This window comes from Leptosomus discolor, chromosome 3, assembly GCF_034619465.1.
Source record: "Leptosomus discolor isolate bLepDis1 chromosome 3, bLepDis1.hap2, whole genome shotgun sequence".
In the NCBI taxonomy this organism is placed as follows: domain Eukaryota; kingdom Metazoa; phylum Chordata; class Aves; order Leptosomiformes; family Leptosomidae; genus Leptosomus; species Leptosomus discolor.
This window is the reverse complement of record NC_141393.1, coordinates 70,591,194-70,614,942: the sequence shown is the minus strand read 5'-3', so window position 1 is coordinate 70,614,942 and position 23,749 is coordinate 70,591,194. Positions and strand designations below refer to the sequence as shown.

Below are 23,749 nucleotides of genomic sequence, written 5' to 3'. Positions count from 1 at the left end.
CTGAACAAGTATGCACTCCAGAAATCCAGTAAAGCCTTCCACAGGAAAAACCAAACCAGAAGCTTACAGTATGCTACACGAGCAAATACAAACAAGGTACAACACACTTACTCCACAGGCTCGCTTGCCAAAAGCTAGCTGAAGCCGTAAGAATTGGATTTGCAGCATTCTGACTTTGCTGGGGAACCTGGAATACCGAACTTTTCCTCTATCACCTTTAAGTGACTAGCCAATCCAGAGGTTAAAGCACTGTTCACAATATTTTAAGCCCAGGCAAAACCTAAACTTAGAATACAGCAACCTACAAGCACAAGAGTCCTAGAGTCTGTACTCTAGGGTAGGCACCCAATGAAGAAATGCCTTGTCCTGCCTCCCACTTATCAGACTACTGTGCAGTGTGGCTACAAAACAGTGGACAAATAGTAACATTAGATAATTATCAAGTTTCAATCAATTTTAGCATATAGAGAAACAAAACATGTCTCAACAGCAAGCATTTCTCAACTTGCTCGTCTATGTTAGGTGATTCATTTAAGAATACAAAAAGCCAAACGCAATGCAGCAATTTATGTATTAAACTGCAAAACTGCTCACATTAATGTTTCAGCTTGCATCCAAATCTTGAGAAACATAGCTTGATTTTAAGAAACAATGCTACAATTTTTTTTAATTACGCTTTTTTAACACCGTGCATACACGTAAGAATACTCTACTCTTAGCTCCATGTTCCAAGTGTCTGTATATAAACAGAAAAAAATAGAAAGCACACAGCCACAGGTGTGTGTGTCATCTTTTAGATTTGTAGTAACTATTAGAAAAGATAACTATTAATGATTTTGAACCACTACAGGACAACACAAGACTAAGACCATGCGTACTTTCTATCAGAAGCTCGTACTCACCCTCTTTTTCCACTTCTGGGTGGAGGACCACTTCGCCTTTCACTCCTAGGCCCTGAGAAGTTCCTCCCTGGTTTAGCTGGCCCATTGTTGCCACGTCGGTTTTGACGGTCTATTCCAGGCCGCTGACTAGAAAAACTTCTCTTGGCTATTTCCCTCTTTGGAGCTCCAGCGTTTTCTCCTGCCTTTGCAGCCACTTGTGCTGCTACGTCTGCTGTTTTCTTCTCATCCCTCTCCCGCCTCTCATTGAAGTCACTGCTTTCTGAGGCTGTTTCCCACTCTTCATTTGCCTGGTCTGAAGAATTCTGGTTGGACAAGTCTGGCGTCTTACTTCCTGACACATCCAGAGCAGTGTTGGAGGGCTCATTAACTGCGTTACTAACTGTGGCACTTGTTGATGAGCTGGTCACTGCCTCATTTATCTTTGATGCAGCCTCTCTTTCTTTTAGGCGCCTAAAGCGTGGTGGCTTATCTTGCCTTGGAGGTCGAGCAGGCCTTTGTCTTCGTGGCCTCTCTCTATTTGGGTCAAACTTTCTCTCAAATTTTGGAGGTCTTTTATCAACTGTTATAGGACCATAATTTTCATTTCTTCTTGGAGGCTCCCCATCTTCTGGTTTAATGATCTCTGTTTGCCTAGGGTTCCACTGATTGTCTCTGTAAGCTGGTCTTCTTATTGTAGATGGACGTGGAGGACGTCCACCAGGATCCCTGCCACCACGTCTATACATTCCCCCTCTGCCTCGTCTAGAAGGCTCTCCTTTAGGAAGAAATCCTGGTTTGGGTTTGTTCTCATCATCCCTTACATATGTTTTTTCTAGGGATCTGTTGTCTATTCTGATATTGTTTTCAGATTTGAATGACAGGGGCTTTGGAGGCTTCTTGCCATCAGCTCTCTCTTCTCTTTTCGGGTGCTTGCCTTTGATTAGACTGTCTTTGTCCGAAAGCAGCGTGTCACTTGCACTTTCATGAACTTCACTGTCAGAATCTGTCTCTGACCCATGCTGTCGCCGCCGTTTCGGGATTACTTCAAAGTCAGAACTCTCGCTACGAGTTTCACTCTCTTCTCTTTGCCTAACAGGCCCTGAAGGCACGTGGTCTGATCTAGGCTTAGAATCTCTGTAGTGTGGGTACTCTCTATTGTGGCCTCTACTACCCCGACCACGCCCTCCATAAGAACCCCTGTAGCTACGACCTCTAGAATAATATTCCCCACGACCTCTGCCTCTGTATCCCTGATCTGGGAACCAGTCTCTATCCCTAGCCTCTTTCCAGTATGTCCTAGGTGGTAAGCCCGGCTCTCTTTTTACTGGTCTGGTTTCTAAGCGTGGCTTCTCTATAATCTCCTTGCTAACAACCTTCTCAGCCTGCTTTTCTTCCTTCACTGCAGTAGCTGGCTGCTGAATGTGTGGCTGCTGCTGTGCTGCTGGTTGAGCAGGTGGCTGCTGCTGGATTGCAGGGGGAAGTGGTGGAGCAGCAGGCTGGGCAGCCGGTAGCTGCTGCGGGACTGGAGGTGTGGGTAGCTGAACTGGAATTTTAGCTGCAGTCTCAGTTTGACTGCTCTCCTGGCTTGCTGGTGTCAGAGCAGCATCCTGGGTTATCTTCTTAGCCAGAGGAGCGCTGCTGGAGGCAGAAGTCTCTGGCTCAGCCTGAGGCAGTGGCACTTGAGGTGCTTCCTTTTTGTCACTTTTTTCAGACTTGCTAGGTTTTTCACTAGCTGTCTTCTCTCCTTCTTTCTCCTTCTTCTGCTCACGCTCTTCTCTCTGTTCACGCTCTTCCTTCATATCTCTAAGCACAGGTTTTTTAATAGGACCTGATCTTCTTACTGGTCTATCACCACCATCGTCTCTCCTGCCATAACCTGGCCTAGGACCCCACCTTGTTTCAGACTTAGGTTTGAAAGTCTTTTCAGGTTTTGGTCCTTCTGATGTTCTATTATTGATCAAAATTTCTTTTTTTGGCTTAATCTCAAGTCTCTCAATTGTCTCCTTTGTCTCAACAGGCCTGTTATTTAATTTAGGGATATTTGTTGCTATCTCATTCCTCTGGTCTTCTGACTTTAGAGAATGACTTGAACCATGGGAAATGCTTCTCTTTAATGAAGACTGACTTTCCCCCACAGGCACCAATTCTTCTGGAGAGTTATGTGTGACTTTCTCATTCACTCCTTCAAAATTAACTGCCATGTTAGGTGTGTCAGTTTGGAGAGGTTGTACATCTTCCAAAGGCCTGCTTGGGAACTTTTGTACCTCCACCTCTCCTGATTCTCTGAAAAAGTCTGTCTTTGGATGAGAGTCCAACTGGTTGTGTTCTACAGGATAAGCAGTGGCAGGGACAGCAACTCGTTCTTGCTCCAAGTGTGTCTCAGACCTAAGCAGCAAGCAATTAAGAATATTAGAGTGGAGGAAAAAAATTTACTCATAGATACTTGCTTAAATTAAGTAATTTTCTATTTCTAGAAAGGATTAATGTCAGCTCAAGGAAATAGCAGGTATTAATTTTCATAGTGGCTGCTAGTTGTAGAGGTCAATTTTATTCTACTCTGATTTAAGAGTTCAGTGTCAAATATACAATTAGCTTTAGGAATCTATTATTTTTAATAGCTATACATGCAATTTTATATGGAGCCTCCGAGTTAGCAGTCTAATACCACAAGTGTTACCCAGACAGCAGTACAGCAAAAAGAATTTTCAGATACTTTTGAGATGCAGAGGAAGCCTTCCTGACCATTCATCATGCAACAAAGGTCAAAAGTAACTGTCTTGCTTTGTATCACTTGTACTTAACACACCACTTTTGAAACTAATACACATCAGACAGAAGTTCTCTGATATAGGGAGAGCAGATGGAGAATAGGACAACACTACAGGAGTGTTCCACAAAACCGAAAATTCAAAATATTATGGAAATGCAATTCATCAAACTAACTTAAGGACTCCCAACAAGCGGTAAATGCACTACAGAGCAGGCATGTCTCTTGTTTTACACAGCAGCACACAACTCCTTTTAAAGTTTTGTGTGAAGAGCAGCTATAGCTCAGTCAGTTTAAACTGTGGTTTGCAAAGTAAGTTACACAGTCAAACACATAAGTACATATGGCTTGGAGAAGTGACACACAGGAGTACATAACTCAGGCTTACCTCAAATCATCAGGCTCTTCTAACACTTTGGGAGGAGAACTAGATTGCTGAGGTTCTGTATGGGGGTATGGGTCTGACCCCCACATCATGCGGGGCTCTGACAAAGGAACAGTGTGCTCTCTGGCCGAGCGAGCTATATGTTCAAATGAATCTGAACTAGTTGCTGATCCCTCTATCTGCTCTCTTCTCATCAGTGGTTTGGGAGGCATAATTCCTGTGACAGAGTTAAGTTCAACAATTGTTTAACATCAGCAAAGAAACCTACCTCAAGACAGATAAAAAGCATATCAGGAGATACTGAAGAACACTCTTCTCTCTCCTCCAATCTCCTTCCTTCTCTACCTTCCATTGTTGAAATCAAATGCCTATTCACTGCCAGCTGACCTCAGAATGACTTCAATCGTATCCATCACTAGTACTCTATGTACCAACAACAGGAAAAAGCTGTCTGCTTCCACTAGATGGGACAAACCAGGTCTGTAGACCTGTAAACTTGTGGATGAAGTTTCTAATGCAAAATCTGAATGGCAAAAGGCAAGATGAGTGTACACACAGGAAGTTTTTTGTACTTTATTAAGGACTCTGGGTCCTTTTTCACTGGTAACATTTGAAAAATTCTGAGCTTTTCACTGTCTCTGCTTAGCCCGCCTTTTCCTTCGTTCATTTCTCTCTCATTCAGGATACCCACTCCCTTGCTCATTAGCCAGATAAGTATCTCCATCACATTACATGCCAGGTGACTTATTATTTATGCACTTCCTAACTGCAAGTCAGATGACCACTCCATACATTAAAAAGGACTTTTTAGTGCCAAGAATCTGAAAACACAAATTCAGTAAGACTCTAGAGCTGCTAATATATACATAATATAACAAAATTTCATGGTTTTTTAATAAGCAATGTAGTATCAAGTGCTAACATGTAGTGAAACACAAATAGTAAATACGCTGTTTTCTCAGTTCAACCTAACTCATGCCAGCTTTAATAACTGCAACAAAGGCTTATGCTGACATTCTGAATACATCCCTAACTGTCATTAACGTGACTGCTATAAAGAAGAAAGCTGTGATTTTACTTTATAGTCAAAGATACACACTCACATAGGACTACCCTTTTTCCAGTACTACTAAAACCTATTTTATCTCAAGCAATGAAACAATACAGTTTTCATTTTAGTAACCCCACCATTTGCTGTTACTATACATTGTGTGGTTAGGGGAGGACTTGTATTTCAAAACGAAGGAAGCTCAGCAGTCAAAAAATGCTGCCAGATTTTACCTGGATGAATAGGAGGCATATCCATCGCAGGTCTTCCTGACATCATTCGTGGGTCCATATAAGACTGCATCATAAGCCACCGTGGATCAAAGCCCATTGAAGCTAAATGCTGAGGATGTGGTTGCATGGGCTGGTAAAGGGGTCTGTGCTGGGGAGGTGGGACAGGGCCACTAGAAGGCTGCGAGGGAGCAGACTGGGGAAGGACACCTTGCTGTTGCTGCTGCCACTGTTGCTGCTTCATTTGCTCCTGCATAACAGAAAACAGTATTACGCAACTTTTTGTTAAGATGAAGACTTGAGCAGAATTCAAACAACCCTGGGAAACCACAAGTAGAGTTATCTCCAGAACATTAAGTGTTCTGAAAATCAATCACAAATATGCATCAGGATGAACTAGGAGAAAAGGCAGACAACCAGACTAGCCAACTGAGAATAGCTAGTTTTCCTGATGTTCAGCTGAGACACAGAACAACCTATACTTCATGCATGTCATTAACGTAAAGCGCTCTTCAGACCATAGAACCCACGTCCAAATTACATTTGTGAGTGTCACACCCTTTAAGGAAAAGCTGCAGACACGACGATCAAACCCCAGGTTCACAGGTAACCATGGGGCAATGCTCCACTTCAGCAACTGATGCAAAACCAGTCACTTTAAAAAGCCTCTCTTGCCTTCTGCTCACTTGCATACTTGGCAAGTGACAAGAAGTGTTTCACACAGAGCAATTCCTGCGAATACCATAAAAGTTACAGAAGATGGAAAGCAACAACATAGGCTTTCTGAAAGTTCTATGGTCACAGGTCTTATTCAGAATGAGGCAGAAGATGTTCTTTTAATGAATGGGTTAGTTACCTGCTGCCTCTGAAATCTTGGTGGTAATGACTTCTGGAACTGTTTAGAATAGCCAGAGGAAACAGCAGGACGAGGCTGAGCTCCTGTATCTGGCTCACTCTCATGAGTCACCTGTGAAATCTCTTTATCGTTCCGACCACTATCTTGTCGGGTTAAGACTGCTTGATCTTCTGAAAAACACACACATGCGGGAGACAAGAGTGAGTCTTTAAACTACGACAATTTCACCAGAATGTCACATAAAGGATGTTCTAAAATGAAAACAGTCTGCCTTCCCTAACTTCACAGTCTTTCCTCCCAGTCAAAGTTTCCAAAACCAATAAATGCAAATAAAGTTAAGAACACCACCTCAAAACAGAACAATTATTGTTAATACATCTGTCAGTGTCCCTTTTAAACTCAAATACACTGCGTAATCAACCACTGGTATTTAGGTTGTAACTACTAAGTGATTTAAGTGCTGTATCAATGCTGCCATATTACATTTCAATCAACTTTTTTAGGAACCAAGGTTTAGTTTTACAATCACTTTTATCCATTTAAAGGGTAACACAACCTTATTAAGCATAGTCTAACAGTTCTCTTGTGGCATTCGAGTTCCACTACAAAAAATGCACAAAGTTTAAATATGTGCTTTGTGTCTTCTTCTCTAGGCTTCCTGAAAGAACAGCATAGCTGAAACAATTTACGTTGCTTTTTAGCAACATGAGTTGCTGACCCTCCTTTAGCAAGAAAAGAAAGTCTGCTTTTCTTTCTGTATTCTTCAAAGTCCAGCCTAAATCAGAGACACCAATTTTTCCTTTAATATTTTTTTAATGAGTTGAGCAAACAAGTCTAGCTCAAAGGACAGTTAGCAGCTGCAATGTGCCAGAAAAATAAATAGTCTAGATGCACTAGGTTAATTAGGTATGCAAATTGGACTCCTAGATTACAAAAAGCTCTGTGGCTCAGCTTTAAGACAGACAACTCCTTGCATGCAAGCATACCTTTTTCTTCCTTGTTATTCCTGGTTTCACTTTCTTGTTTTTCTACTACAGGTGTTGCCACAGGTTCTACAGGCTCAACAACATCATGTGCTGGTTTTTCCTCTTCTTTCTCTTTCTCATTGTCCTTCTCTTCTTTCTCCATCTCCTTTTCTTTCTCTTTCTCCCTTTCTTGCTCTTTTGCTATCTCCAGTTTCTCTTTTTCTTCTTTTTCCTTTTCCTTCTCCCTTTCCCTCTCTTTTTCCTTTTCCTTCTCCCTCTCCTTTTCTCTTTCTTTCTCCCTCTCCCTCTCTCTCTCCCTCTCCTTTTCCCTCTCCCTTTCTCTTTCCCTTTCCCTCTCCCGCTCCCTCTCTCTCTCTCGCTCCCTTTCTCTCTCCCGCTCTTTCAGAGGGTCTTCCCGGGAGGGTTTTGTCACACAGCCAAATTTCTCATTTAACCGTTTTAGCTTTTCGGCACAAGCTGCTTTTCGCTGTTCTTCCATTCTTCTTTCTTCCTCCTCTCGCCGCTTACGGGCTCGCTCAACTGCAGCGGATATTTCTGACTGCTGTCTTCTCCTCTGTTTCCAAATTTCATCTTCATCTGGTACTGGTTTAGGGGGAAAGGGTCCCTGCCTTCCAGGTCCTACCTGGCGATCAGGGGGAGGAGGGTGCTGCAATATTAAAATCAGTTCATACAAGTGAACATGTATTACATGAACAGTCAGCTGAAATATTACATTTTAACTATTTGTTGATACACATATTTGCATGGCACCTTTAAAAAGCAAGATTTGGAAGAAAAAGCAAGTCCTCACCTTCCTGCTCTGGCTCAGACTCATGCGACCTGAGCTCACAAAGGGAGAGGTAAAGATTCAGTTGCGAACGTCCAACACAAGGACATGGACTTGTCTGAGCATGCCCAGAGGAGACCCACAAAAATGATCAGAGGGGCTGGAGCACCTCTCCTATGAAGACAGGCTGAGAGAGTTGGGGTTTCTCAGCCTGGAGAAGAGAAGGCTCTGGGGGGACCTTATAGCAGCCTTCCAATACCTCAAAGGGGCCTATAAAAAGGCTGAGGAAGAACTGTTCAAAGGGGTTTGTAGCGATAGGATGAGGGGTAATGGTTTTAAGCTAGAAAAGGGTAGATTTAGGTTGGACATTAGGAAAAAGTTCTTTAATATGAGGGTGGTGGATCACTGGAACAGGTTGCCCAGAGAGGTAGTGAAAGCCCCATCCCTGGAGACATTCAAGGTCAGGTTTGATGGGGCTCTAGGCAACCTGACTTAGAGATGTCCCTGCTTATTGTAGGGGGGCGCTGGACTAGATGATCTTTAGAGGTCCCTTCCAACCCAATCCATTCTATGATTCTATGTCACTCCTCCTCCCCATCACCAAGGCAAAGTGACAGCAAAGATGACAGGCATCTTTTAGATTTGGTTACAGGCTGCTTTAAATTACAGAGGCTCAGGGTAGATCTCAGACAAAAGTCCCCCAAGGAGCCAAAGAAAATTCAAGGTAGCTCAGCATAACAGAGATTTTAATAAGGACTGTTGAAGACTGCTAAGAAGCTACTATGTACACTTTTCATTTGGGACTTCATCTCCCTGTCTGTCTCGGCAGCCAGCCCTTCAGCACTGCTCCCATGCTCCTGTCCTCTCTAGTTCCCAAATGGGGCTAAATAACTGAAAGCTCTTGAAGTTCTCGTGCATTTCATATGCCACTTACAAGATGGGGCTGCTTTGCACAATTAGCAGCACAGCTGTGTTGGGGTCCCATTCCTACCGGCCCCAGGCACTACAATCATTTCACTTGTTAAGGAAAAGGCTTATCCCTTTGTGAAGCATATTTTTATTTTTTCTTAGTCTAAATCCCTCCACCTCAGCATTAAAAGAATCTAACTCAAGGAAATAAGCACAATTCTAATCTTTCTTACCGGTGGTAGAATAGGTTTTGGATGAAGAGCAGGACCACCTCTCTCATGTATAGAAGGCTGTGCTGGACCCCGATCCTATTGGACCAAACACAGTACCAGGGTAAAGCAAGCTCATAATAGTCAAGCTGGCAATTTTTACATTTACTGTTTTCTTTTCACTTTTGCACTAAGGTACTACACCTAGTAAACGATCTGCATACGATATAAATTTGCATGCAAAACAAGAGCAAGAACATTTCCACTTTATTTACTGAGAGCTAAACAAAATTTTTCTAGGAAATTTTCAGACAAAGCCAACAGCAGGTTTTCCTGGGAAAACAAAAACAAAAATAGGGCTGAAGCAGGTATAAGCTGATGTAGTTGCCAGTCTTCCTCTACTAGAGGATAAACTGAAACCAAAAATGGCTGAGCTGATGAATCCTACCTAGTCTGTATAAAAATCTATCTGCTCAAATGTCAGAATTGAGGTGACATATTACTGCTAAGTTGCACTGAAGAAACTGGGTCACGATACAAGCCCCTCCCCCGGCTTGTAAAATGTGTGGGCCAACTGGGTGCTATTTACTCTGTGCCACTATAAAACATGATGGACACCAGAACGGCTTCATTCACTGTTTCAGGGATGGACAGACAAGAATATCAAGTTAAAGCTGGTCAGCTGAGTCACAGTAACTGACACAAGAGTTCTCACCTCCTCACAACTGTGGATTAGAACACACCAGAGAATGACATGATATTTCAATTTTGCAACCAGAAGCAGCTAAGTTGACTAAGCAGCACCTGACCACTAACCACAGCTCAGATAATACTTTCAGCAGCTAACACTTTCTCTCATGTTCATAACCTTAATTGACCTGACAGGTGAAAGACACCTGAGTCAGTCCTCTCCTCATGAGGCTGTTGCCAGAAGAGCTGAAGAGAAGAATACACAAACCTGATCAAGCTGAGAGCTTTTGCCGTAAGACCCTTTGGTTGTTGCTGTGGAAACCTGGGTGGCAGACTTAGCACTTGTCTGTTCTTCTGCTTCCTTCTGGCCATCAGGACTCTGGGAATCTTTTGATGGTGTTTGTTCATCACTGTGGCCAAAGTAGTAAGAAAAAAATGGAAGGGGTACTCCACAAAGGTATTTGGTAATTTATCTTCTATCCTCAATGCTCCTTAGCAAGAGAAGTAGTTCCTCACAGCAAGGATAGTTTCTACTACGTGCCCAGCTGACTGGAGTCTGCAGGCAGTTATGCAGTTTAATAGAGTGTTAAGTTACTGGAATAAGTGCTATTGGAACGAGTACGTGCACTCATTTCATTCAGTCTTCCCAAAAGCTAAGCTAGTTAAGTTGCATTCACACCCAATTGACAACACCAACTCACCCACTTTCCTTTTCTTTTTGACTACTTCCTTGCTCATCATCATCACTGAAGTTCAACTGCTCAGTGTAATCCACTTCACTCTGAGCACCTGATGCACAAGCAAATACTCAATCAGTCTTTCAGAAAGATTCAATGTACAAATAACAGAAACCATTAATCTGATATTCTTACCTGCCCAGCCTTCATCGGCCTCAGCATCTAGATTATCAAATTTATCAAGTTCTTTAAGTTCACTAGCACTAAGAATGGATGGGCGTTCGATAGGTTCTGAACACCATGAAGGTGGTCCTCTTCCCCTTGGCCCTCTAAAAAAAAATAAAAAGAGAGAGAAACAAAGGCCACTGTACTCTTTATCCACAAAATGACTAGACAGAAGGTCAACTTGTATGATAATTATTTGAAGTACGCAGTACTGTTCTCTCAAATACAGTATACATGTACTATCATCCACATGTGACTATTGTAGTTCAGATAATTACTGCTACACCACCAGATGGTTCTTTATGGAAGAGAAAGATTAGATGCTCTAGCTCTGCTTGCACACTTCACAAACAAGCCAAACACCAGTTGACAGTAGCGAACCACATGCCTTGTAGCGTTCAAACAACACACTGCATAGATCTTACCACCAATTTATCCACCTCTGAGATATTTCTTTGTACTTTTCATGCTTTCCCACTGTCAAATGTTCTGAACTTTCTCCCTACTTCTCAAGTTCTCAGAGTCAGCCCTCTCAGCTTTTCTGTCCTCTTCCTGATCCCAACCACAGATCACCTGTCCAAGTTTGTGCCCTACTGCATATAGCAACCCCTATTTCCTCATGCATGTGCACAGCCATCCTCAACTATGGGGAAATGCACAAAGGAGGAAAACTAATTCTACAGTGCATTACAGTTCTACTTTAATTGGAGAGCAGTAGAGTTGAGAACCAGGAATTAACTACTTTCATTATAACAATGGAAGAGTCAAAATACTGGTTGAAGTTTCAAAGGTGTCCTCAAGTGACTCCTGCTCTTCCCACTCAAAAACCCTGTAACGTGCAGCATTCCCTCAAGTTTTTCAGCTGAGTTGTCAAATATAAATCACTCCATGGCACTGCTCCAAACTTGTGAAACTAACCAGTGGTAGTTCTTATGCAGCGTGTAATGGTAATCAAGATACTCAGTGGAAATTCTTCCATTGAGTCACAGAGTTCATACCCACACAACAATAAAACTTGGAAGGTTTCTTACCTGCTAAGCTCAGAATTGGGAAACCTTGTTGGACCTTGCATGGAAGGAGGATATGCCATTCTAGGATACTGATTAAACATCTAAGAAAGGTTTAAAAACAGGAGCCATTAATTAAAAAATATCATTGCATTAAGCATACCAAGACCATCAATGGAATCACAATGGAAGTAAAGCAACACCAAGGTGGAGCAATTACAAGCGTTAATCAAGTCCTGACAAGTTCAAACCCAGTGTAGCAGGAGCAGCAATAGGCAGCCACATCCTTTGAGGAGTTGGTTGCAATCCCACCCCTCTAGCAAAACTGTGAAGTGTTCCATGGAGGGCAGAGAAAAGGGCATAAGGAAATCACACTAGCCAATAGTCAATCCCTGCTGCTTAAGAACTTCTCATGTAACCATCGCTTACATAAGGTGGCATCATCGCTCTGTACTGAGATGAGATAGGTGGTTGCTGCTGGCCATTCAGCTTGGGCTGAGGGACCTGTGGTAACCGCACATCCCTCTTCTCTGCTGCCTTCTGGCCATCATTTTGTTCTGCTGGTGTAGCATTACCATCTTCTTGCCCAAGAGCCTTAGCTTCTTGATCAGTTGGAGAACCGGGCGAGTTGCTCTTATTACCACCTTCTCTCCAACTAGTAGCATCTGCATGGACAGAATCAGTACGAGAAAAAACAAGAACAGATTTTATATTACAGATTTACAGCCAGGCATGATGAAAAACACATTCTGCCTCCCCAGTTTTCGGTGACACAACGATCTGTGCAGACACACGTTCATATTTGGTACTGAAACAAGCAATGGCCACTTGAGAAAACAGAGGCTGTTTTCTAATCCTCTTCAGCCCTACATCCGTCTGTGTTTCTGAAGGGTAAAAGTCAAATTTATAGACTGCTCTAGCTGTCCTACTCTACCTTCCAAAACACAATGCAGTTCAGGAAGGATACTGATAATAGCACAGGAGAGAAAACAGATTTAGCTGTGCTAAGTGGGCCGGCTGTTGACTCAGCGTGAAGATGCTGTCAAGGGACAGATCAAGCTTATTAAGCAGCAAAGGCTGCTCTCAAGCAGCTCAAAATGACATATAACTGCACATTATCTTTCTAAGTGAAGACAAGTATCCAGAGTCTCGCTTGTATCACTGTCTGATAAGGAACAGAAGTGATGAGGGCTGTACTTCTGGGTGTGAATGTCTAGCAAAGAGTCCGGGAAAAGTCAAGGATTTTAATGGCCAATCACTTGTGCGAGGCAGTCCATTCTTTTAGGAGTTTCTGCCTACAGAGCACAGGTTCGGACAAAAGAAAAAGAGTAAACTTAGCAGCAGTGCTCAAACCCATGGAGACCAACAAAAATTCAAACCCGTACTGTAAATAATGTTCCTTTAGGGGCACAAACCCTTTAAGCAGTGTTAAACTATGCTCCTAAGTATCCATTACATTTCTTCCACTTCTCCTTGCTGGGGAGCACAGCTGCTGAAGGGGCAGTACTCACCAAGCTCGTTTAGCTTTCTGCTGTCAGACCTGAAAGAAGGGCTTAATATAGCATGTACAGCACTGATCAAAACTGTAACTGCCTGCAGGAGGCTGGAACAGACATGCGTAACTATTTTCCTAATTTGGTGATGGACATCTCTTGAATTTCTTGACAACTTACTCTTTACATCAAAATCAAGTGAGGACCTGAACAAGCACATGGCCTCATTCTGCAGGACCTGACAAACAAATCAAGGAAAACTGAGGCCTGTAACACAGAGAGGAGTTAAGGATTCCCTGAGAGCCCAAGCCCCTCTAAAAGCAGTGCACATCTTGCCTATCACTGGCAGAAGATAGTGCCACCTACAGTGCAGGCAAGGATCCCTAGTCCATCAAATCTCGTTGAATACAAACTTTCAAGGAAGAAAGGAATCCTTGTTTTTCCACTAAAAACGAGCACAATCCCAAAGCCTCCCCATTAAAAGGATCTGAGGAAGCAATACACATTTCTTCACAGGGACATGTAAAAACAGCACTAGCCTGTTTTCACTAGATCTAATCCCCCCCAGCTGAAATGGATCCAGCTAGTCAGAGCACCCCAGCCATGAGCTGAAGATGCCAATGACTTTCAAATCACAGGCTACTCTTTTGGTATCCTGTAGATTAAACTTCCTATTCAGGCTTTTTCAGGCTACTGTCTTGTAAGTACTAACCATCTGGGGACAACCTTAATGATGATTAATATAATTAGTTAATATTGGGGGTTAAATATTTAAATACATTTAAATTTAAAATTCAAATACATATTTTAGCTGTTGTGACATCTAGCAGCCAGAAGTACAAAAATATCAGTACTGTGCAACCAACAAATGTTCCTCAGAGTATAAGTGGAGTACTGACTAGGTTGGGAAAATGGTAAGTGAACTGCAGGATAGGATTGAATACCCTATTTTCCACACACCAGGAACACAGTAAAGCAGAAGAAAGCCCCAAAAAACCTGTTTCTTCAGTGTAGGAGTATGCTGATTAAAGCAATTTATTTTGTATAGGGCACAAGTAATCTTGTAACAAAGAAGTTCCACACAAACCCATGCAATTTCACAAAAATTTGTAGTATATACTTACTTTGTGGTCGCAAGTTGGGTCCTGATCCATGGAGCTCTTCAGATGCATCTTTATCTTTGCCTGACTTTTCCTGATCCCCAGCTGCCGGCAGACTGGGAAACTCTTGCTGGAAATAACTATTCACTTGAATAGCTGGACCTACATAGTAAGATATTCACAAAGTCACAACTTTCTGTAGTCAAAACAGTTCAGAAAGTGATAAAAGCCTGATTATCCTTAAAAAATAAATTAGAGCCACATTAATTTACTGGTAACATAATTCATCTAAGTGAAGAGCAATCCTTGTAAAGCATTAACATTTGCTACCCGAGTTGATAAATTTACGAGGCCAACTATCACACCTGTTGGGGCTGAGAAAAATCCAGAAGCACCAGAGAGCAATAATGGACAACGGAACAAGACCTAACACAGGGAGTACCTGAAGTTCCTCAGCTCTGTTAACGCTTCCCCTTCGGCTCCCCTCGACCCAAAGATTTCCCTTGTTTTATTATACAACTATAGTCAACCAGTCAAGAACGGAAAACTATGTTATTGCTTAAAATTAATTACTGTAGTAATAACAAATAATTCTTCAAGTATTTAAGAGACCACAGCTTTTACATTATGAGAACGGTATCAGAACTGTAGCATTCTTTGATTTCTAAAATCCCTGACATCATAACTCAGGATGGGAATTTAAGACTTCTGTTGCACATGGTAGGGAAACCAAACATATGTGAAGGATTGTCTTCCTCTTCAGAAGACTTTGTTAGCATCTACTTCAAATCAATTTCTCACCCCACCCCCACCCCCCCAATAGAGATTGACCTATAGCATTCTAGTACCAAATCACTTCAAATCCTTCTTACTGAAGGAAGATTTCTATTTCAACAGCCTGAATAACATCCGGTTCCTGTCTTTACTACAGGCTACTTAAGAGACACAGTATTAGGCTACACGGACTATAGGGCAAACTAACAAAAAAGGATCTGAATATATACCATCCCAAACCCCCCAATTCCCAAAACATGCCTTTTTTTTTTTTTAGCTAACAGCTAGAAAAGCTTCTGTTCTCTCCAATCCGTGAAAGAATCCGTAACAATAAAAACCAGGGATCCCGATTTTTTTTTGGTTTTAGAGTAAGAGTCAAGCACAGGATAAACTTCTTACTCTTAGAACTTTCTTTGTAAAGGCATGACAGCAAATATCACTATTCATCCATGTGCCTACAAATTGCCTTTAAATCTTTCAATCTTCATTCCAACTTCACGTACTACAGATCATGTTAACTTGGTTTTTGTTAATGGACACTGGACTCTGGATGTAGCTGCTTGGGAACATCCAATGACTTGCTTAACAGGACTGCAAACTGTAGCCACGCTAACCAGATGGCCTGCCAGGCAAGGCAGACTCTTCAGAGGTCCTGTGGCATGAAACATGCATGAGTTTTATGAATCTTGAAAAATGTTTTCTGCTCAAGTCTACACAGTAACAGCAACAATGTTTTAACTGCAAAGTAATAGCACCCTCAGTGATCAGCTTGACAGTGCTTAAGTTACCAACCTGAAATAGCCAGACTGCCAGCCAACAGTTCAGAAAGGAGTTAAAGAATTCAAAGATGTTATGATAGCAATTAATCCCAACTTTCAGCCAATGCATGAGCTGAAAAATACACGCTGCTGTCACATTTTAGAAGTCCTTCCTCTCTCCAATGCCACCAACAGCATCAGAGAAGGATTTAGCCTTGCCTCACTCAAGTCTTACAAGACGATGAGGCAGCCCACTAAATGACTGCTGCAATGCGTACAAGGCATTTGGAAAAACGACAAGTTCCACCAGCCAACTGCAGATCAGGAAAGCATGAGCACAACAGGTGTATCCCAAGTTCAAAACTGAGGAGGAGAGCGAGCAGCTGATGCTAATTCACACTCTGTATTTCTTCTTGAAACAGCAAACCCACTACTTCATTAATTGAATGAAATGAGGGCACCATCTGGGCTTGGCACACAAGCTGCCATGGTAACTACAAAATAATTAGCTAAATGCATTTTGAAGCCACTGAGCTGAATCACTATTTCCTGTGTCATAGAGATGATCTTATCAGCTTATGTAGAAAGGCTGGTATGTAGATCACTTTGCATCAGTGTTAATTCTTTTTATTCTACAAAACTCCTGCAAAAAGCCTGAAGGAGGAAAGTTCCAGTATTTGACGAAGGAAACACTGAACATGAGAGAGGAGAGCAAGAAGCAGAGAATCTAGAACTGTCACTCCTAATACTCCCTGCAAAAAAGGCAAAATTATTAGATATGCAGTGTTAAACTCCAGATAAGGCTTAAAAGTTATCTCCATGCAATTCAGATTTTACTACTCTAAGATCTCTAGCCAGAAGATAGCTCACTTCTGCAACTTGGAAGCCAAAACTCTCTTTTATAGCCACAGAAAGCTTGCAAGTCTCAAATTTAACGAATAAAACATGTCGTAGGTTATTTTTCATCATGGAGACCCAGGAATTCTAAGTAACTTCTCACTCTACAATCAACTTAAAATCTGCTAAAGGTTTAGCTCTGATCTTATGTCTGTAATGAAAAAACTCAAGCTAAGATTTACACTAATGGAAATAGTTCTCCATCCCTTCATCCAACTACGTTTAAAAAAAACCCCAAAACACACCTTTAACGTGTTTCCCAGAAAAAACAACTCTACTTGTACACTAACACTTTGAAAACAAAGTAACGAAGGAATCTATAAAAGGAAAAGTATTGCTGAAGCAGATATTTAAATACAAGCAGGAATACATACATTTTGCAGAAAATGATCCAAAATTATGACTAGAATGGCCACTACCTGTTTATGGTTCTCCCTCCCACACCAAAATTGCACGCATTGTAACTACTGAGTGAGATTTTCCCTTCTCACCATAGCCATGCTCAAGATCTTATGCCGTCACCACCATTTCCCTGTCAATCCAAGAGGTGACTATACCAGCCCTTTAAAGGGCAGTCAGACCTGCTGTTAAATCAGGCTGGCGCTCACCTGACTGACAAGGGACCGGCTCACCTTCCGGCCAAGAAAGTTGCTTCTACAGCATTTTAGTCCCAACTGGCCCAGTCAAGACTCAAATGTTCACCAAGTCTGGGGGTCTCCGAGAGCAGCATTCACAGCCTGCTAGGCCAGTCAAGAACCCCTCTGCCTTGAACATCACTTACCGTCTTGTCCACCTGGTTTGGTGTTGGCCCACGATTTGACAACAGGAGCTGCTTCTGGAGGAGCAGGAACAACAGGTTTTGGCTGTGTCTGTGGCACATCTGGCTGTCTGGAATTAGAGGAAAAGCACTTATGAATACAAGAGGGTGAGCACAGAATAAGATCACCAGGATTACTACCGCAAACAACTGAATGAGGTAGCTATGCAGCTGAAGAACCAATAACTACTTTTCTGCAGAAAAAGCATTTTCTCATATAAAAGGAGTTGTTATAGTAACATTTTAAAAACTGGAGTAAATTATCTAATTCTTTCAACCCTGTAGCTTCCCAAGTGGAGAGGAATGAATGAAAATGGCTGGACAGAAAATGCAGTCAGGCATGAATAGAATTATAAACTTTGAAGTAGTGTATTGGACAATCAAAAACCAATCAATCTACAACCATGGAAGGGAATAATTTGGAATAATGCTCTCTTGCCTCAGGAGTTAACAGAGGAAAGCACTTAAAGACCACCATGAACTGACAGAAAGAAGGCAAATATATTTCAGAAATTATAAGGTAAAAGGAAATGATAGGGAAAGCTAAAGACATTATGAAAAAACTTATGGGTACCATGAATTGGAGCCCAGAAGTTTAAGTCTCTTAAGAACAAAGTCTCAATTTCACCATCTTAACAATGAAGAGGCCAACACTCATTTTGTCCAACATAAAACACAAGCACATTCTTGAAGATCTTTCTAGTCTACAAACTCAGCGATGTTGTTTAACTTCAAGAATAGCTATTTCTGAAATCTGCATATTCAGATAACTCAAGACTCAAAAGCATTAGTGTCTACAAGTGAAGACCTCCAACTCATTAGTAGTAATTTTTGATAAAACAGGAATTATGGGGCAAATCCAGCAGTCTAGAATCACTTTATTATACCAGTAAAGAGATAACTAGTGCAATATCATGTCAGTTAACTTACAATAAACAACTGTAAATGCTTTAAATAGATCCTAAAGCAATCCTAAACTTCTGAGGACTGACATCAAGAAGTCAGTTCCATTTAGGTTCTGCAATTATCAGCCCAAAGCACTACACAGTAGTCTCAGAAATTACGTAGAAGTAAATGCCACAACAAAAAATATCACTGCTAGGGAGAAACACACTGGCTTCTCACAAGGATAACTGAATGCAATATTGATTTGTTTCCACAGACTATTAGAATTAAAAGAAAAAAAATTCATCTTTTCTGTTTCCACTTAGTTGCATTTTCTTACAGCTGCACATTTTCTAACAGACTGGAGAAGCTGGAACTTACATGGCTGTACTTTGTCACACAGACTTGAAACAAGGAACAAGACTGTTAACAGTTTATTTCTTGCAGTTCCACTGTTTCAAAGCTGAGCCCATTTAGAGTTAACCAAACAATGTCCTATAGGCATACCACTTGATAAGGGAAAGTGCTCAGCTTGGTGCTATCCAAATTAATCAAATCAATACACACCAAGCTGCACTATCCAGAAAAAAAGGCACTGAGACAACACCCATAGAAAGAGTGACAACTTGGGAAAGCAGCAGAAAAAAATTTCCATAATCACAGGCAACAACTCACTCATGTGAACTCCAACGCAGTGATACCAGAGAAAAAGAACTAAAGGAAAGCAAGCTGCTATCAAGATGTTACCTTTATCCACAAGACTCATGAGAGGAATATCAAAACACTTTACCTGTAAACTGCAGTATTTATAAGCATGCTGAAATACTGGAGAAATACAGCAGTAGTTACAAAAATGGTCCGAAGGCTGGAGCAAATGCATCAGTCTGAATTTAGGAGAATTTACTCATGGCCTGGGCATAGATACCTGTTCTTAGGAACAGGTCCGTCCCCCAAGTATTTTTACTTGTATGTGGCCTTTGAATCTTTTATCAGAGTAATGCATAAGAAAATACAAAGGCAAACACCTTCCAGTTGCACATAAAGGACAGCTATTTATTTCTCTTTAAACACAGGATCAACTACTGGAATATACTGCTAACACATAAAGCAGGCTATGGAAAGGGAAACAAAGACACAAAGTGTGTTTTAGTCAAACAAGCTACTGGCTCAACAGAGATTTAACTAGACAAAGTGTAAGTGACCCTGAAGTACAGGAAGATGTTCTTAAAGTACTACATAAAAACCTGGGCAGAAAATTGTAAATTTGTAGTTTCATGAGCTTAAAATAAAAAAAGTGAAACACAATAGTATATTCCTGGAGTCTAACAGCTTTTCAGAGAGATGTCAAAAATTGACATTTAAATGTAGGAAAGTATAAAAGGAGAAATAAAGGGACAGCAAGAAGGGGAAGAAAATCTTTAATCAACTTTTACAAGTGCAAGCGACATACAATCAGTGCCCCTACCTTCAAGTGTTTTTTAGAACAATTTATATGTCAAAGAATAAACACTTAATACCCACTTCAACTTTTGTGGTGAGAATCATATCCTATTTTAAGCTTACATGGCAAAAAACTTTCTAAAATACTTTATAATTAGATCATTGAAAAGTTTTAGTCTCTATTTTCTTTAGCTGATCTCCTGTACAAGTGTGAAACAAACTTAACAGACGAAACTGTACTGAGCATGGGAAATGCTGCTATATGCAGTACACAACAGCGCATCACCATCACTTCTGTTTTGTTTATATCACATATTAGGAGAGTGTGAAATGATAGTGTAAAGTTTAAGATAGAAAATTCTTCTAAGTCTGTAGAATTTACGGCATACTAAGCAAACAAATTAAAGTGCAAATATAAAGAACCATTATGAAAAATAAAGCAGAGATTCAAACAAATGTATACAAACTAAGAATTTTCAAGCTTTCTCTGCCATACATCAGCACAATCACGCTAAATTATACAGGCTTCTGCATACTCCCAGGAGCTTGTAAGTTATTACTTAACTTTGCTGCTGTGTACCTAAGGGGTTCCTCATAGAGCTTCAAAAGAATTTTAAGGTGATTATACTGATCTTACAAAAATGTGCTACAATATTTCCTTTAAGCAGCCATCAGAACTTACACAAAGGTAGCCACGTCAGGTGGCTAAAGGAAACACTCATCCCCTGACATGGAACTTATAAACATACTCTTCTTTTTTTTTTTTAAACTATCCCCCAATAGCAAGATTCTTCCTCACTAAAATTAGTAGTGGTGCTACTTCCTCTCTGGTAGCTATATTGAGGACAGTCAAGTATAGCCAATTTCTTCCCAAGCCCTGCCCACCCCTAGTTTTGGGAAAACGTGAGAGAAATGGCACAGCAAAACAACCCTGATCTCACTGGTGACTTACTTCTCTTCTTCATGCTGTTCTTGTTTTGAAGCCCATCCTGTGCCGTCCTTAGGCACAATGTTCACATTAGGGTCATTGCCTTTGTTCTCTGCTTTGAGACTGGGGAGGTTAGCTGGAGGAGGCATCCTCCTTGAAATTGCAACTTTTCCAAGACTCTGTAATCCATGGCGTGCGGCAACTGCATGCCAAAACAGAAAGCACAAGTCAACAATGCTGTTTAGCAGGTAGTGTTCACGCAAAGTTGCATAAATCAATAAAAGTGTTTTGCAACAAAATCAGAAAATTTAAGAGTATAAGAATTAGCAAACTCTTCATGATTTAATTTTAAAAATGGGAATTATAAATACTTGGTTTGGGATAATTTTACTTTTTGAACAGTGAGTCACCACGCTTAGCCTATTCCAGAGATTAAAAAAGGATATATGGCCCCACCTTTATACGCAATGCTCAGTGACAGCAAGCTACAGGAGCCCTTTAAAATATGATGTAAATATGATGTTGATGTCTTAATATCCTTTAATATGTCGCCAGTCATCATTCTGTTGCTCCTTTTGGCGTTTAATGTACCTTGACGAGTCCAGGAACACATGCATGGGTCCAGCCCATTTCTTTTTTGCTGCCAGTTTCAGTTGGCAGATGCTGCTCTTGCGAAAACATTCTTACAAATGGCACTTACTCCAGGCCACAAGTATGGAAATGCAATATGAAGCTGACGCGCTATACGAGACATGCAACCTACCAACTAATCAACTGAGGTAAAATAAGTACAAGATACTACCCTAGGCATGCTGTATCATTACTAACATCTCTGTTTCAACTTTCAAAAATAATACTGCGGCAAACTTTAACAAAGTCTTTCACCCTTCAATTTAGGCAAGTTTGTCAAATCAAATGCAAAGACTTCAGAGTATCATTCCCCCCACTTTCCAGTTCTCAATCCAACCAATCACGAAAATGCAGGCGCACAGTGGCCTTACTTGAAACGTCAGCATAAGTTTCACCCAGTGTTTGTCTGCAAAACAGGCAAAGCACCTGATCTGAAGGTGAGCATTGCCCCTTGTTAAACAAACACCTCCAGTACCACAAACGTTTTGTGAAATACAGTAAAAAGCACAGCTGGGGAATGACATTTCATAAGCTGATAACAAATGGAGACTGCAGCTATAAAAGTTTTTATCTACCTATATTCTACTTCCTACTAGACTGCAAATGCTGTCTTCCTGAACTGAGACTCTTGTTTTCAGCCAACCAGAAACTGTAATCAAGACTGCTTTCTAGAATTCTTCCACTTAACTGTTGTATCAAGCAGTTAAAAAAATCTTGCTGTGGTTAAGTGCTCATATATTTTGTGCTCTTAATTAGTACTACAGTAATGATGAAACAGAATGCAGAATAAAAGTCAGTTTACTCACCTGTGGTTTTCTGAGTTTCCAGTGACTTTCCCTTGTAAGTGTTAAACAGACTGAGTGTTGCATACTTTGTTTTTCCATCCTTTGCTTTTGTACTCTGGCCTGACTTTTCCGACATTTCGATGGAAACTCATCGAGTCCGGTACCTCCTGCTCACCCCTCAAAATTTGCCTGAAAAGAAAAACAACAGAAAAGTAAAGCAATTTTAATATAAGCTAATACTCAAGACAGAGTTCACAGGACATAAGCAGACAGCATACTTATCGCCATTAGCAGTGTTTCATTTAAGTACACTGCAGATGCCATAGAACACATTAGCCCCAGAAACTCCTAGCCTTATGTAACACTATGTAATTTTCAAGTATTTCCATCTCCACAATTTGAATGTCACAAAATCAGAAGGTTCAGCATTTCATTCATATCAAACCCAGTAAAAGTGGTAAATAATGTCCATGATCTCACAAATTAAAAAAAAAAAAAAAAAAGCATGCAGAGTTTCCACTAGCAGCTAGCTCCTCACTGGAGAAGCTCAATGACTTCACTCACTCCTGAAGCCAAACACTGAAATACCATTAACTGTGGTACAGCATTTTTGGAATCTGTTTTTTTTTTTTTCCCCCAATTAAAATAATCATGAACTCAGCAGCTAGAGAAATTAAATACACCGAGTCAGAACTTTTCTTTACCAAAACTAGGAACACAGTATGTTCAGACAGGGAAGGTGAAGAATTCCTTAAACCAAGAGTTACACTATTCTTGCAGCAGTAAATTACAGGGCTGTAAGAGCCAGTCATCCCTTCCCCCCCCAGAATAGCAGGTCTTGAGAAAAAGAACCCACTAATTATCACTGATATTTCACTAGAAGTTCTTAGAAGGAACTTCACAGAGTCACTACTTATCATCAGGCAGGAACAAGTAAGTGTTCACTTAAACAGAACATTATTATATAGACAACTTATGTTAACAACACCCAAAACCCCTGCTACCCCCATTACAGTAACAAATTTTTATATATTTCCAAATGAATTCCAGAATAGTTATGTACGCTCAAATACTCTTGCATTTGATTCTAAGAGCAGACAGCAATAAGACAGAGCTGTACATCCTGCTGAAATCCTTCAGTGATCAACAAACTCCCTGCTCAAACTCAAAGCCTCTGAAGACCTTCAAAAGGCATCCAATTCACATGCAAGCCACTCATTTACTAACAGGAGTCTGCATGGGCAAGTAGTCCAAAGAATAAAGCACTTATTTGGTCATGACAGACATTAATCAATGTTAAAAGATCAGGAAGTTTCATTCATATAGGAATGATAACATCTCCACCTGCCTCCACCTTCTACCTCAATTTACAAGCCATGATTGAGAAGACCAAGAAATGAAGATGGTAAAGAACCTTGGGATAGTTCAGCTTCAGTAGGATTTGGGCCAGTGCTATTCTGTTTCAATCCATGCAGACTGTTGCAAAGGGGACAGCCTTCAGCTTCATACAGGGCGACATACATGGCTAAGAAATATATTCTCCCCTCTCCAAAGGAGAAAGCATGTCCCACATTTTTTTTGCCAAATCAACCAGTGTTTGGCTATT

General features: G+C 40.9%; 1 protein-coding gene across 4 annotated transcripts in view; it reads right to left on the bottom strand.

The window, feature by feature from the left end:
* PRRC2C (proline rich coiled-coil 2C) overlaps nt 1–22,279 on the bottom strand; it is a 56,870-nt gene extending 34,591 nt beyond the window's left edge. For 2 of the 4 annotated variants that reach the window (XM_086463456.1, XM_086463457.1), the window contains exons 1-15: nt 22,165–22,279; nt 20,753–20,930; nt 17,440–17,546; nt 14,254–14,391; nt 12,066–12,238; nt 11,661–11,740; nt 10,600–10,733; nt 10,429–10,516; nt 9,996–10,137; nt 9,062–9,136; nt 7,154–7,799; nt 6,168–6,337; nt 5,315–5,561; nt 4,037–4,250; nt 903–3,266 (exon numbers count right to left, since the gene is read on the bottom strand). In XM_086463456.1, the coding sequence (XP_086319582.1) occupies nt 903–3,266; nt 4,037–4,250; nt 5,315–5,561; nt 6,168–6,337; nt 7,154–7,799; nt 9,062–9,136; nt 9,996–10,137; nt 10,429–10,516; nt 10,600–10,733; nt 11,661–11,740; nt 12,066–12,238; nt 14,254–14,391; nt 17,440–17,546; nt 20,753–20,930; nt 22,165–22,279 (4,871 nt within the window). Of the gene's footprint in view, nt 1–902; nt 3,267–4,036; nt 4,251–5,314; nt 5,562–6,167; nt 6,338–7,153; nt 7,800–9,061; nt 9,137–9,995; nt 10,138–10,428; nt 10,517–10,599; nt 10,734–11,660; nt 11,741–12,065; nt 12,317–14,253; nt 14,392–17,439; nt 17,547–20,752; nt 20,931–22,164 lie in introns of all 4 variants that reach the window. The other 2 variants (XM_086463454.1, XM_086463455.1) reach the window with 2 other exon arrangements.
* Nucleotides 22,280–23,749: the final 1,470 nt, after the last annotated feature.